This window comes from Xyrauchen texanus, chromosome 4 (assembly GCF_025860055.1).
Source record: "Xyrauchen texanus isolate HMW12.3.18 chromosome 4, RBS_HiC_50CHRs, whole genome shotgun sequence".
Lineage (NCBI taxonomy): Eukaryota > Metazoa > Chordata > Actinopteri > Cypriniformes > Catostomidae > Xyrauchen > Xyrauchen texanus.
Genome location: NC_068279.1, coordinates 29,001,993 through 29,015,875, shown reverse-complemented (window position 1 = coordinate 29,015,875; position 13,883 = coordinate 29,001,993). Strand labels below are relative to the sequence as shown.

At 37.2% G+C, this 13,883-nt stretch overlaps 1 protein-coding gene across 1 annotated transcript in view; it reads left to right on the top strand.

The window, feature by feature from the left end:
• rasgef1ba (RasGEF domain family, member 1Ba) overlaps nt 1-9,300 on the top strand; it is a 30,485-nt gene extending 21,185 nt beyond the window's left edge. Inside the window, exons 10-14 of the mRNA XM_052113808.1 lie at nt 233-328; nt 4,450-4,545; nt 4,813-4,936; nt 5,391-5,463; nt 7,813-9,300. Coding sequence (XP_051969768.1) covers nt 233-328; nt 4,450-4,545; nt 4,813-4,936; nt 5,391-5,463; nt 7,813-7,837 — 414 coding nt within the window. The 3' untranslated portion in view covers nt 7,838-9,300. The remainder of the gene's footprint in view (nt 1-232; nt 329-4,449; nt 4,546-4,812; nt 4,937-5,390; nt 5,464-7,812) is intronic.
• The last annotated feature ends 4,583 nt before the right edge of the window (nt 9,301-13,883 follow it).

Below are 13,883 nucleotides of genomic sequence, written 5' to 3'. Positions count from 1 at the left end.
AATGGTTCATCTTAATCTGTTCTCGTGGAATGGAATGTCCAATGGTGAATAGTAGCAAGAGTGACTCATGCTGCCTTTGGTTAAATCAGTAGTTAACTGAAACAACCATGCCGAATATCCTAGATTTTGTGATCATAAGAAACTTCAGTTCATTTAAATATTTACACTGTTCAGTCCAAGTCCTGAAGTTGGTGCATAAACCTTTTTTATTTTTTTTCTTGTCTCTTCACAGCACCAGATGGATCCTTCTAGCAATTTCTACAACTACAGAACAGCACTGCGAGGAGCCACGCAAAGATCCATAACTGCTCATAGTAGCAGAGAGAAGGTAAATTCACATAATTTCTGCTCTTAATTCTCTTAGTTTAGGAGTTTTCTCACGCAAATTGTAGAAATGTTGGTTTCGTAACACTGTTTGGGTTTGAATGCATACCAAAACACTTTTTGATGTGGACTGACCACAAATTGGAAATGACATAATGAGGACAATTATTGAAATTTATCCAATCTGATTTGTTACATAAAAGTGAGAAGATGGCAGAGATTAGTGATTTAAAGTAGCTGTAAAATTATTTGAACTGTGAGAAAGTCTAAATCTAAATGCTGCCTCTTGTGGACCATGTTATCACCCCAGACCAGAAGCCTTGTATTTACACTGACCTTTCCAAGATGCAAAACATGCCTTACAAAACTTAACAACAGACACCACATCCAAAATTATGACAACTTCTAACAGGTTTACATTTTTACCAAGACATCCACAATGTTGAGATTTCTGTAGTCAGTCTCAATATTCAGAGATTGTTCTTGTTGGGTCTGTTTGCTTACATAAAACACTGACGATCTTCAGAACGTTTTGTTAGCAGACTAGCTGCCATGTTTTTGCACAAGAGAACAGAGCATATTACACAGAGGAAGAGAATGTCCCATTTGACATTTTGCATAGCGCGCTGTCCTCCAAACTTGCAATTACATAACTTTAAGCCAAAGAGACCAGACACTACTTTAGGTTAGGAACAGGAAGGAGATCTTAGCTGTGTGCATTTGGGTGGTGAGACATCATGTTCCCTAGGCCTGTTGTGATTATTAAATAACCGTCTGATCACGTTTATTTAAGACAACTACAATTATTGGGCATTAAAAATCCAATAACATTTATAATGTGTACATATGTAAATTGCATGAACTGCGCAATTCGTGTCCGAGCGTCTCTGAGCCGCACTGTGAAAGTCAAAAAGCTCCTGTCCTAAAGAGCGCGTGAAGCGATCTGATGCACGCGCTGTCAGCAAAGGCTCGTGACAAACTCCTGCGAAAGTATATACGAACTAGTATAAACTTTGATAGTGAATGAAAAGCGCTCCAGGTTTCAAAAGATCATGAAATGGCAAATGTTCCTGGTTCATACATGCTGTATTAATGACACACAGTGTTACAGAGGAGGAGACGCACACATACTCTGTTTCAATGGAGTGATTAAATGATGAAACGAAATCTCGAAAGTTTTGCTTTATGACGAATAAGGGCTCGTGGGTTTAATCAGAGCATTGAAATAATGTGTGAAAGTGAAAAAATTTGGAAATCTGTTTTACAAAATATGCTAAATAAAATATAAATATTATATATGTACAGTTGGAGTCAGAAATGTACATACACTTTAGCCAAATACATTTAATCATAGAAAACATTCCCTGTTTTAGGTCAGTTAGGATCACTACATATGTGAAATGTCAGAATAATAGTAGAGAGAATTTTCATCACATTCCCAGTGAGTCAGAAGTTTACATACACTTTGTTAGTATTTCGTAGCATTGTCTTTAAATTGTTTAACTTTGGTCAAAGTCTTGGGTAGCCTTCCACAAGCTTCTCACAATAAGTTGCTGGAATGTTGTCCCATTCCTCCAGACAGAACTGGTGTAATGCAGTCAGGTTTGTTGGCCTCTATGGTCGCACACGCCTTTTCAGTTCTGCCCACAAATTTTCTATAAGATTGAAGTCAGGGCTTTGTGATGGCCTCTCCAATACCTTGACTTTGTTGTCCTTAAGCCATTTTGCCACAACTTTGGAGGTATGCTGGGGTCATTGTCCATTTGGGAGACCCATTTTGCTTTAAAGGGGTCATGACATGGTTTTTTTTATTGTATTATTATGTTCCCTTAGGTGCAATTATAGTATTAATATATATTTTTTTAAGAAAAACTTTTAAAATCTAGTGATTTATGACCTTTTCCCACCCTGTTTCTCATCCTCTGATTCAAACAGTCTGTTTTGGGGCGTTTCCATTTAAGACTTCAGTGTTAACGCCCACTGTTATGATTGGCTAACGTCAGTGCCTATGTATCAATTATTGACGCCCCAGCCAGAACAATATGCAAGTAAACTAAGTAAAAACACTGTGATTATTCATAATGAATGAAATTGCGCTTTAAAAAGTAGTTTAAAGTTTAAAATAGATTACTTACAGTTTGCGTCGTCGTTGTTCCCAGAATAGTCGGCACGGACTTATCTTTGAGCAACAGTTTTCTGGAAAAGCCAGCATCATATTGAGATTTGTTCTCAAAACAGTCATCCTTAAAATGTACAGAACAAACGCTTAAGTTAACACTGCCGTGACTGGGACGTCCGCAAAAAATAAACTGCATCCATTTTTCCCTGACGTCTGGATCTTTCGGCAGCTTATTCAGAGGTTTTGTTTGACCACAGCCAGGAACAGCACATCTGTGTGGCATCGTAATTTTCCTGTGCACAAGTAGTCTCTGTCAGAGCTCGCTGTCCATCGACTGAACACTTGTGAGGCGCACGGCGATACTGAAATGAGCGTAGTTGTCTTGCGCTTAAATCGTAGTTATCTTGTGCTGGAGGCGGTCATATGCAAACGCTGTTACGTCACTTCTAACCGACACGTCACTTCTAACCATGAATCCAGAACGAGCTGTATTTTGAGCTTGATTAAATAAATGATTCGTTTAGAATGGGGAGGACGTCTTAAAATATTAAACTTGCAGGACGTTTTAATGATACAAAGACCTCTTATATACCAAAAGATCAAGGCAAATTTGGTTTCTCATGTCATGACCCCTTTAACTTTATGGCTGATGTCTTGAGATGTTGCTTCGATATGTCCATATAATTTCCTTCCTCATGATGCCATCTATTTTGTGAGGTGCACAAGTCCCACCTGCAGCAAAGCACCCCCACAACATAATGCTGCCACCCCCATGCTTTATGGTTGGGATGGTGTTCTTCAGCTTGCCTCACCTTTTTTCCTTAAAACATAACATGGTCAATATGGCCAATTTGTTTCATCAGCCCAGAGGACATTTCTGAGGACAAGCTCTTTGTCCTCATGTGCACTTGCAAACTGAAGTCTCTTTTTTATGGTGGTTTTGGAGCAGTGGCTTCTTCCTTGCTGAGCAGCCTTTCATGTTATATGTTGATATAGGACTTGTTTTACTGTGGATATAGATACTTGTCTTCCTGTTGTTTCCTCCATCATCTTCGCAAGGCCCTTTGCTGTTGTTCTGAGATTGATTTGCGCTTTTCGCACCGTAATGCTTTCAGCTCTATGAGACCATGTGTCTCCTTCCTGAGTGGTATGATGGCTGTGTGGTCCCATGGTGTTTATACTTGTGTAGTATTATTTGTACAGATGAATGTGGTTCCTTCAGGTGTTTGGAAATTGCTTCCAAGGATGACCCAGACTTGTGGAGGTCCACAATTATTTTTTTTCTGAGATCTTTGCTGATTTTTCCCATGATGTCAAACAAAGAGGCACTGAGTTTGAAGGTTGGCATTGAAATACTTCCACAGTGACACCTCCAATTCAGTACACCTATCAGAAGCTAATTGTCTATAGGCTTGACATAAATTTCTGGAATTTTACAGGCTGCTTAAAGGCACAATTAACTTGGTGTATGTAAACTTTTGACCCACTGGAATTGTGTAATAGTCAATTAAAAGTGAAACAATCTGGCTGTAAACAATTGTTGGAAAAATTACTTGTGCACAAAGTAGATGTCCTAAATGACTTGCTAAAAGTTTGCTAATAGGAAATCGGTGACCTGGTTAAAAAAATTTTTTCAATGACTTCAACTTAAGTGTATGTAAACTTCTGACTTTATGTTTAGAGCCACCTTCGTTTGTCAGCATTTCGTGTTGAAGAACTTGCTTATGCATGTGAGTTGAGATTATTTCCTCAAGAAAATGCCAATAACTCATGACATTAATCATTGTCGTTGCATTTAAATGTGGTTGATCCAGTTGTGCTTTGTCCTGTAGGCTTTTAGAGGCCTAATGCTTTCTTGCTGTGATGGTAACCCTTTGATGGCCTCAAATAAGGCTACCTAAATGCAAAAGCATTCTACTTTACAGACTACAGAGCTTTTGCTATAGGTTTTTGGTTGGGTCTAACTGTTTTGTAATAGAAAGTTTCTCTTTTTTTTTGTTTTTCAGATTGTCATTCCTTTCTTCAGCCTCTTGATTAAAGACATTTACTTTCTCAATGAAGGATGTGCCAACAGGCTACCCAACGGACATGTAAATTTTGAGGTAATTTCTTCTGTTTTGCTTGGCATACAGGCAAGTTGAGATGATGCATGGAAACAACTGCCGTGACATCTACTGAATAACAATGGCTGGTTGAGAAATCACTGTTTCATAGCAACTGAAAGATCCCTTTTTAGTTTATTGACGTATGCAACTCTTAAAATGAAGAAGTTTCAAGGGCATCAATTCAGTGAGTTTAATGTGATAGGTAATCATGTGCAAAGTTATTAAGAAATTATTGCTAACAGAATGATCTTGACTGTGATGCAGAAATTCTGGGAGCTGGCTAAGCAAGTGACTGAGTTTATGACATGGAAGGAGGTGGAGTGTCCTTTTGAGAGAGACCGCAAGATTCTGCAGTATCTCCTCACTGCACCAATCTTCAGTGAAGATGGTACGAATGTTACAGTATGATGCACTCTGTGGTTATTAAACCAGATTATTAAAGTCATAGTTCACCCAGATATTTTAGTTTTTAACATTTATTCACATGGATGATGTTCCAAACCAGACTGTGTATTCTACTGCTGATAAAACATGAATCTCACATCCACATTCTCCATTTAAGGCTTGATCTAGAGGTTTTCTGCTTACTCATTTTCTGCCAAGCTTTGTTTTGCTTGTGTCATAAACCTGTTCTAAAGATAGTTGCGCAATAGGCGTACAAGATGCCAGACACAAAGACAGTCACATTTGTCATGATTAACTCAAGTGAAAAATGCTGTAATGCCAAATAGCCAAGTTAAAGATGAGTACATGACTTCAGAGCATTTCTCATGAAAGAAAACAGGTGTTTTTTGTTTTTCGGATGCTGTCACACCCATCTCATCTTGATCATCTCTCAACAGCTTTGTATCTGGCATCATATGAGAGTGAAGGACCAGAGAACAACATTGAGAAAGACAGATGGAAATCTCTCAGGTGTGTATGATATCATTCATCAGGGCCTTTCAGACAGACTGTTGATTGACAGTTCTCTTAGCAAATGTTGAGACAGACTATTTTTGACTTGTCTGAAGAGTAGTGACACTGGTTGATAGAATGTGCCTGATACTGCCTGTTATTGAACCATAACCATTCAAGTTTTTAATGTTGCTCCTCAACTTGCCCGTTGATTTGCTAACTAAAACATTTAATAAGAACAAAGGATTGAACAAGATTTATTTTTTAGGCTTTGAGTTTTGCAAAGCGGCATTAGTGTTACCAAACAGAATTTTTCATAAATGACCTGCTTTCAAACAGGTGTCCTGAACACAAGACACTAGTGCTGCAACAACTAATCGATAATGCATGAGAGCATTTTATAAACACTTCAAAGAAGATCATAAAAGCATACAGTTTAATGTGGAGAGGTGGCTGTGCTTCATTAGGTATGTTTGACAGTGCTTGAGCTGTTTGATGTAGGTGGCATGGCGTGAGTTTCTCTCCAGAGCATCACTCACATTTTACTGTTATTTTCTGTTTTATAATCTATACATGTTATGAATTCAAGGCACTTATTTCCATTTCGTTTTTCTTTACCAAAAGTGAGTCTCCGTAAAACTTCACTGAATGAATGAGCATCAATCAATCAAACCGAAAGCAACAGATAAATGGTGCACTCCATTATTTAGATTAAATTGTGCTTAGCAATTCAGTGAGCGTGCAAAACGAATGAATGATTTCAAAGCATGCGTTTCCATTACGCAAAACGTTTTGTCTTTGCCATAAGCAAACCTCTGTTAAATGTCAATAAATGAACAAGCACGCCCCCCGCGTCACTCAATCTAACCAGCAACAGATAAAGGGAGCGAGCAATCAAATACATTAAACCCTGTCTGTTGACGAAGTGTCTTGAGGCTGTCTACACTGAATGCGAACATTCGAAACTGTTTTGTCTTGTTGGTGTGAAGCGCAAAATGGAACAGGGCATCTGTTTACTGTTGGCACAACGCGATGCGGTGCTACACATCCAGTGTAGACCGCTTAATTGATTGATAGATTTTCTTTGCTTTTGATGCAACGCTCGCATCCGGTGTAGGCAGGGTGTTACACTTTGCTGTTTAGTGATTGTGTAACATCAAACCTTGATTTCAGTATCAAACCGATGTGTCAGAGGTGAAAATCTGTAGGTTATAGTGCATTTTAGGTTTTTTATGTATCGGGCATGTTATCAGCATGAGAGAACTAATTCATGTGCTAAATGCATGAGTGAACCTACACAGCGTGAGAGAAAAGTAAAGTTTACAGATGATTGTACTATATTGAACTACTCACCTCACCTATAATACATCAGTGTTTTAGTATTTAGTAGCATTGCTTATACTTCCTACAGTATGAAGGGACATATGTTGTATTTTTGGTCTTACGTTTATCTAAAAAAAAAAATTATTAAAGGAAAAAAGCATCCTCCAAGAATGTTTGCCAAAGATACATTTTACTGATAGATACACATGTGCTTGGAAAGGGGTGAGACCTCTTGGCTGTTGCTTTGTCACAGATTGCGGAGGCTATCAGTGGGCCTTTTTGTTTTTTTCTTTCCACTGCGACAGGATCTGTCACAGCACCAGATTCTGTGTGCATCAGCAGATCGTGCTCAACCATGCTCAGTACTATCATGACACTCAGCCAGAGGATAGTAAACCTCCACAGTCCACGAAACAAGGCAGACTACCAGGAAAACACAATTCCACTGTATAGGAAGAATATTCATTGGGAAAAGTTGCCTTTTATTGCTCTTCTGAAACCAGTTTGGGCATGATTAATTAAGTATACAATGCTGGAATAAGGATACATGGGTTGTAGGGGTGCACCCAAATTTCGGCCACTGAATATTTTTTGCCAAAAATGGCTTAAAATATGCATAAAATGCGATTTTTGTATGGGCAGAATATCTTTTGAAAATGAATTTTTGGATTCAGACAAGAATTTTCATTTCGGTGCATCATTAATAGGTTGTGATGGTCGACTAGTCAATTAATGAGTTTGGTTGGTGTTCGATTTTTTTTATTTTTTTTTTTGTTCAGGGCTTGCTTAAGACATATTAGTAGACTGAGAGTTGATTTTGAAGGTACAGAGTTTTGCACATCCCTAGTCCAAGCAGTCCTCCCCCATGGATTACTTTTTTATTTTTTTACTTTACCTAAATGAAGAGTAAAAAATATCAGTCAATAGGCAGGCTTTTACATTTAAACTTGTAATAGAAAATAAGCACAAAACATAGGAGGAAAGATTATTTGTATATTTTATTTGCCTAATTTCTACTCATTTGACAACTCTTTCCCTTTGTAGGTCAACTTTGCTGAACCGGACATAATCCTGTGAAACAAGTGAACCTTCTGACAAGCAAGCTGTGTCCCACTTTTGCCCCATCCAAAAGTGAGAAGTATCCCTATTTTTCAAGGGAGATGACAATCCATATTTTGCTGAATGATGCATTTTTATGTTGGAAAGAGCAGCATCTTTTTCATACTGGATATTTCAGGCTTTGTCATCACTTTGTGTAGAATTTTCTACTCGTTTTTCCCTCTTTAAAATGAAGAGTTGTTTTGAGCAGAAGAGAAAATGAATTGGGGGTTGTCCCTTGACTGCAAACCAATTCCAATCAACGCTGTTTGAAAGTAATCCAGACGTTGTTAATGCAAACAGTCCACAAACATTGTGTCATACTTCTCTATTGACTCAGAGTATGCCGCTGGTTGGCAAACTCAATTAGAACAGGTTGAAGGAAAAATGTTTAAACCAGCATTGTGTACTGGGTTCCAGTACTGTATATTTTTATTGTACCTAAAGCATTAATTTAAGTATATATTTATGTTGTCACTTTTTTGATATTGTGTTAGTCAGTTGTTTTATGCGTATGAAATGTGAGTAACCTCTGCGAGTGACATTTGACTTTTGTGTAATAAACCTGCCAAGGGTTCCTGAATGCACTGGATGCTTTTGTGAATATAGTTGTCTATTCCTTTTATTATGGAACCAGTTTTGTGAAAACTCACCAGCATAAAACTCTCTTTATCCTTTTTTTTTTTCTTCATATTGTCATGGCTTTGCTGTAGACGTTTGTTGACTGTTGAAGGAAGGACAGTGTCTCCATATTGATGTCAGTGTTACAGTCGTCATGCCGTTTTCTACACAGTGAAGGAAATATTTTTAGAAGGACAGCTCACTGTCAGACAATTGACAATTGTACGTCATTTTGTACCATAGATGACAATGGTGATGTGATGTTGTCCTCTGGTGGTGAATACTCAATTCTGTTTGGGCATAGTGTTTTTGAATGAAGCTGTTTGTAAGCAACTACATGAAGATGTATTATACTGTACCTATACTAGTTTTTATTACCATTTATTATATTACATTTCCTTCAATTTGTTTGTCTATTTGTTAATATCTGTCTTGTCTATCTTTTTCATTGTTTTAAGATATTTGAAAGATATTTACTGGCTTTATTGTATTGTTATTTTGTACCAGGTACATGATTTATAGATTCGGATATTGCCGTAATATTTTATAATGTTTATAAACTTTGAGGAAAAACTAATATTTTAAGGTACAAGCAAATGAAGTTAATTTATGGTGACAGGTGTCTTCTAGATTTTCTTTTCTTACTACCTTGACACAAACACATGCTTTTAGTTTACTATCATGTAAATATCATGCCTTTCCATCACTGTGAATATTTCTGTGTATATTGGCTTTTCAGGCAGATTATTGAACCCCATGAAAAGTTGTGGTATGGAGTGAACAAGAAAAGAGTAATTAAATAAAAGAATGCCAATCAATTTAAGATATCTGGATGTTTTCTGTGCTTTATGTAAGAAAACAGTTACTAAATACGATTTAAAAAGTGTTACTATAAAATATTAAGGTGGAATGAGCTCTGAAAAATGGGCAATAATCCTTTTATATACAGTTGCAAACAAATTATTCAACCCCCCGACCAGCAAAATGTTCTGGTGATGAGAATTAAAACACATCAACTAAAACCTCGGTAAACAGTAAAACTATTTTTTTTAAAATACGCATTTGAGTCATTTTACGAACAGAGTTCAGTTTACCCAAATTTAAAAATGAAAAAAATAATTCTCTCCACAAATGTCATGTCAAAAATATTCAACCCCCAAATTTGTGGAGCATCCTTTACCCTTAATAACATCAAATAAATGTTTCAGGTAAGTATTCTCAGGCTTCGGACACATTTATTGTAATTTTTATAATTCACATGAGCAAAAGCTTCCAGTGCTTTGACATTCTTTGGATTCTATGCTGCCACTGCTTCCTTGAAATCCCAACAATGTTTTTCAATGTGATTTTAATGATGGACTGAAAGGGCCATTCAAGGACATTCCACGACCCATCCCTGAACCAGATTTTGGACACCTTTGATGTATCCTTGGTGTTCTTGTCTAGCTGGAAAGTCCCAAGGATCACAAGCTTAAATTTACAAACTGAAGGCATCACAATTTTGCCAACATTGCCTCACATGTCCTTAGTTGACAGCTTCATTAAATTCTACATGCTCAACACCAGTTTCATGTACAGCAGTAAAGAGAAGACTCAGGGGTGCAGGCCTTATGGGAAGAATTGCAAATAAAAAAAGCCACTTTTGAAACAAAAATAAAAGGTTCGAGTGGGCAAAGAAACACCGACATTGGACAACAGAAAATCAGAAAAGAGTGTTATGGATCTTAACCCCATTGAGCTTTTGTGGGATCAGCTAGATTGTAAGGTGCATGAGAAGTGCCCGACAAGACAGTCACATCTATGGCAAGTGCTACAGGAAGCGCTAGAACTGACAGCTAGAATGCCAAGGATCTGCAAAGCTGTCATTCTTGCACATGGAGGATTTTTTGAGGAGAACTCTTGGAAGTAGTTTAAGAAGTTCTGAATTTTTTTTCTAATTGTAATTCTTTTTCACATTATTAATGTCCTGACTATACATTGTGATCAGTTGAATGCCACTTTGGTGAATAAAAGAAAACAAATTCCATAAGGGCCACCAGTTTTTCACAGTTCGTGACAGTTAGGATCACAAAGTTTTAAGAATGGGAAATGTAGGGGGGTCACGTGATGCCATGCGAGGAGCAGACATATGAGCGACGAGCTCTGCGCACTTTGCTATTTTTTATTTTTATGTTATAATCCGGTGATATTTGATACACCCAGTTATATATTTGTTCTTTGAGGTAAACATGGCAAAGAAGTCGAAATCCTCGGGCTGGAGACATTAAAAGATACTTATGTGCTCAAGATGAAACCTCTGAGGGGCTTGCAGACCGGGCACTCGATTTGGATGGCACGGCAGGAGAAGAATTCCAGCATTAACTGTCCAACATGTCTGTGATGCTGACAAAGGTTGTTGCTGACTTGGAGGATCTCACTGTAATACGTTGATCGCTTATGGCAATGGAAACAAATTTCTCTGAGTTGAATACAAGAGTGGCAGATGTTGAGAAATGAATTGATTATCTGGAGTCATCGGAAAAGGGTTGGGGCACAACATAAAAAGAATGAAAGTTATTTATTTTCTTAAGCGTAACAAACGTGATATAGTGTTTCTTCAAGAAACACATCTTTCCTCGCAGGAAGCTGAAAAATTTGGGAAGATATGGGGTGGACATATTTTCTTTTAGTGCTGGCTCAAGTGAGAGCAGGGGAGTCATTACATTGATGAGCAAGCATCTACAATTCAAATGTCTCAGACAGATTAAATATAAATTAGGGGGAATCATTATTGTTTTAGCAGAAATAATTAGCCACTAAAGTTGATGACCATGGCTTTTCTATTCATCTTGTAGGGATGTTGCAAGCTTCTGGCACCCTTCGTGATATATTGGGAGGAGACATTAACTTTTGATGGACTTAGTCCCTGGTTATAGTGAAGCAAAAGTGTGTAACCCCCTAGAGCAGCATTGACACTTCACAGGATGTAAAAAATATCTTGGTCTTGCAGATATCTGGCGACTTTTGAACCCATCTGGAAGGGACTATACATTTTTTCATCAGTCCATAAGATTTATTATATATATATTTTTTTATATCTAAGTCCCTCATTTCATCTGTTGTGGATTGCTCAATTGGAAATATCTTAATCTCAGATCACGCCCTGGTAAGTTTAGAGATGTTGCCACATGGAGAAAAAGAAATCATATAGTTGATGCTTTAATGTATCCCTTTTGCAAAATCCTGATTTCCAACAAATGTTAAAGACTAAAATAAATGTTTACATAGAGACCAACTGGTCCCCAGTATACTCTGTGTGCGTGGCTTGGAAGGCACTTAAGTGTTTTTTTAGGGGTCTGATCATACAGTTTGCCTCATTTACCAAAAAATTCAAAGCGCGAGAACTCGTGGAGTTGGAATGGAATATAAAAAGTCTAGAGGCAGATCTGAAGCTCCAAATGTCGTCTGATGGCCTCAGAGAATTGACACGTTTGAAATACAGATATAATACTATTTTGTCACAGAAAGTGGAGTTTTGTCTTATTCAGGGCAAAACAGTCATACTTTGAGTCGGGGGACAAAGCAGGGAAGCTTTTGGCTAGATAAATAAAGCAGAGAGAGTTTTTTTCAACCATTCCCTCTGCTAGTGGTGAAATATTTACCCCGGCCATTGATATTAATAATGCCTTTAAAGAGTTATGTCTTGATCTTTATAATTCCACATCTTCATCTACTGATGAAGATATTAGAACATTTGTGGAACCATTAGAACTCCCTAAATTGACGACTGAGCAAAAATATTCTCTTGATTATAAGATAAACTTGGAGGAGCTTGACGAGGTAATTAAGGCCCTCCCTACTGACAAGGCTCCAGCGCCAGACGATTTGCAGCTGAATTATTTAAATCTTATGCTACAGAATTGGCTCCACTCATGTTAGAAGTTTATACAAAATCATTAAAGAATGGAAAGCATCCTCCAACCATGCCAAAAGCCTGGATCAGTCTGATTCTTAAAAAGGACAAAGATCCAAGTGATAGTAAAAGTTACCGTCCAATTTCCCTGATCCAGCTAGATGTAAACATTTGGTCAAAAATTCTGGCTAACTGATTAAATAAAGTTATGACATCACTTATACATATAAATCAGGTGGGGTTTATTAGAAGCCGCAGCTCTTCTGATAACATTAGGCGTTTTATCAACATCATGTGGTAAGTGGCGAATGATCAGACTCCGGTTGCGGCCATCTTACTTGTATCTGGCGGGTGTTCATTTCAAACCATGTTCACCAGGAGTAGGCTGTACGACAAATTTAGGAGAAAGGAAATCAAAACAGTGTCATTGATTTGAAGCTTTGCAATTACACCCACACATTCTGCAGAAAACTTTTAAATGATCAGGTGTTGGTGAATGGCTAGACACCCAGCGAGCCACTTGTGGAAAGGAGGGAGACTGATCGCACAGCTTAATTTTTTGAATCCTAAATTATCAAATTAATTAGTAAAAAATTTTTTTTTTAATTACATGATCAGTTTTTTGTCTTCCCCAGAGGAGACAGACGACAGAACAAGCAATCTTGTGATTTTGATTCAGATTTGTGATTCACGAATGAATCATTCAGACCACTTTTTGAATCTTTTTGTTCAATTCAAAATAATCAAACTTAAAAGATTCGACTCTTTTGATTCTTTTAACGAATCACTCATCACTATCGCCAATCAGCATGCATTTTTACACATACAGCTGTTATTTATTTTTAATTTTTTAGTTGCAAAAGTAACGAAAGTGTATGGAGAAATTTATCGGAGTAAAAGTATCAATTTTCTCTTCCAAATATAGTAAAGTAAAAATAAAATTCCAAAGAAATATATATACTCAATGAAGTAGAACATTTTAAAAACTGTACTTTAGTACAGTAACGAAGTATTTGCAATTCGTTACTATACTTTTTGTTTGCCTGCAAGCTTCTTCAAATCTGGCAACCCGGCTATGTCGAAATACTATTGGTTAGTGGGCAGTGGGCGGGATCACACAGGCCACATAAACAGATATTCCGGCCTGGAATGGAAACTTCAAAGTAGAATATACTGGCTGTAGCATTGTTATCAGAGAAGCCAGTATTTCACTTTAGCATGTTTCCTAATTCTCTAATGACAATTATGGTAATTTTATGATTTAGTACAATAAAAATATTACATATACATAGCACCTTTAATGGTATTTTCCAAATGAAACACTCACAAAAATCACAATGATTGGGATGTTGATAAGATTCTCTGGCCTGACCCATTTTGAAATTTTTCAAAGAAAAAAAATAAAAGAATGTAATGATTGTTCATGATATCAGCATTTGATGTAATGTCACTGTGTGCCATCAGAAGGAAATGTTTAAATTTGAATGACAATAACTCTAAAAAG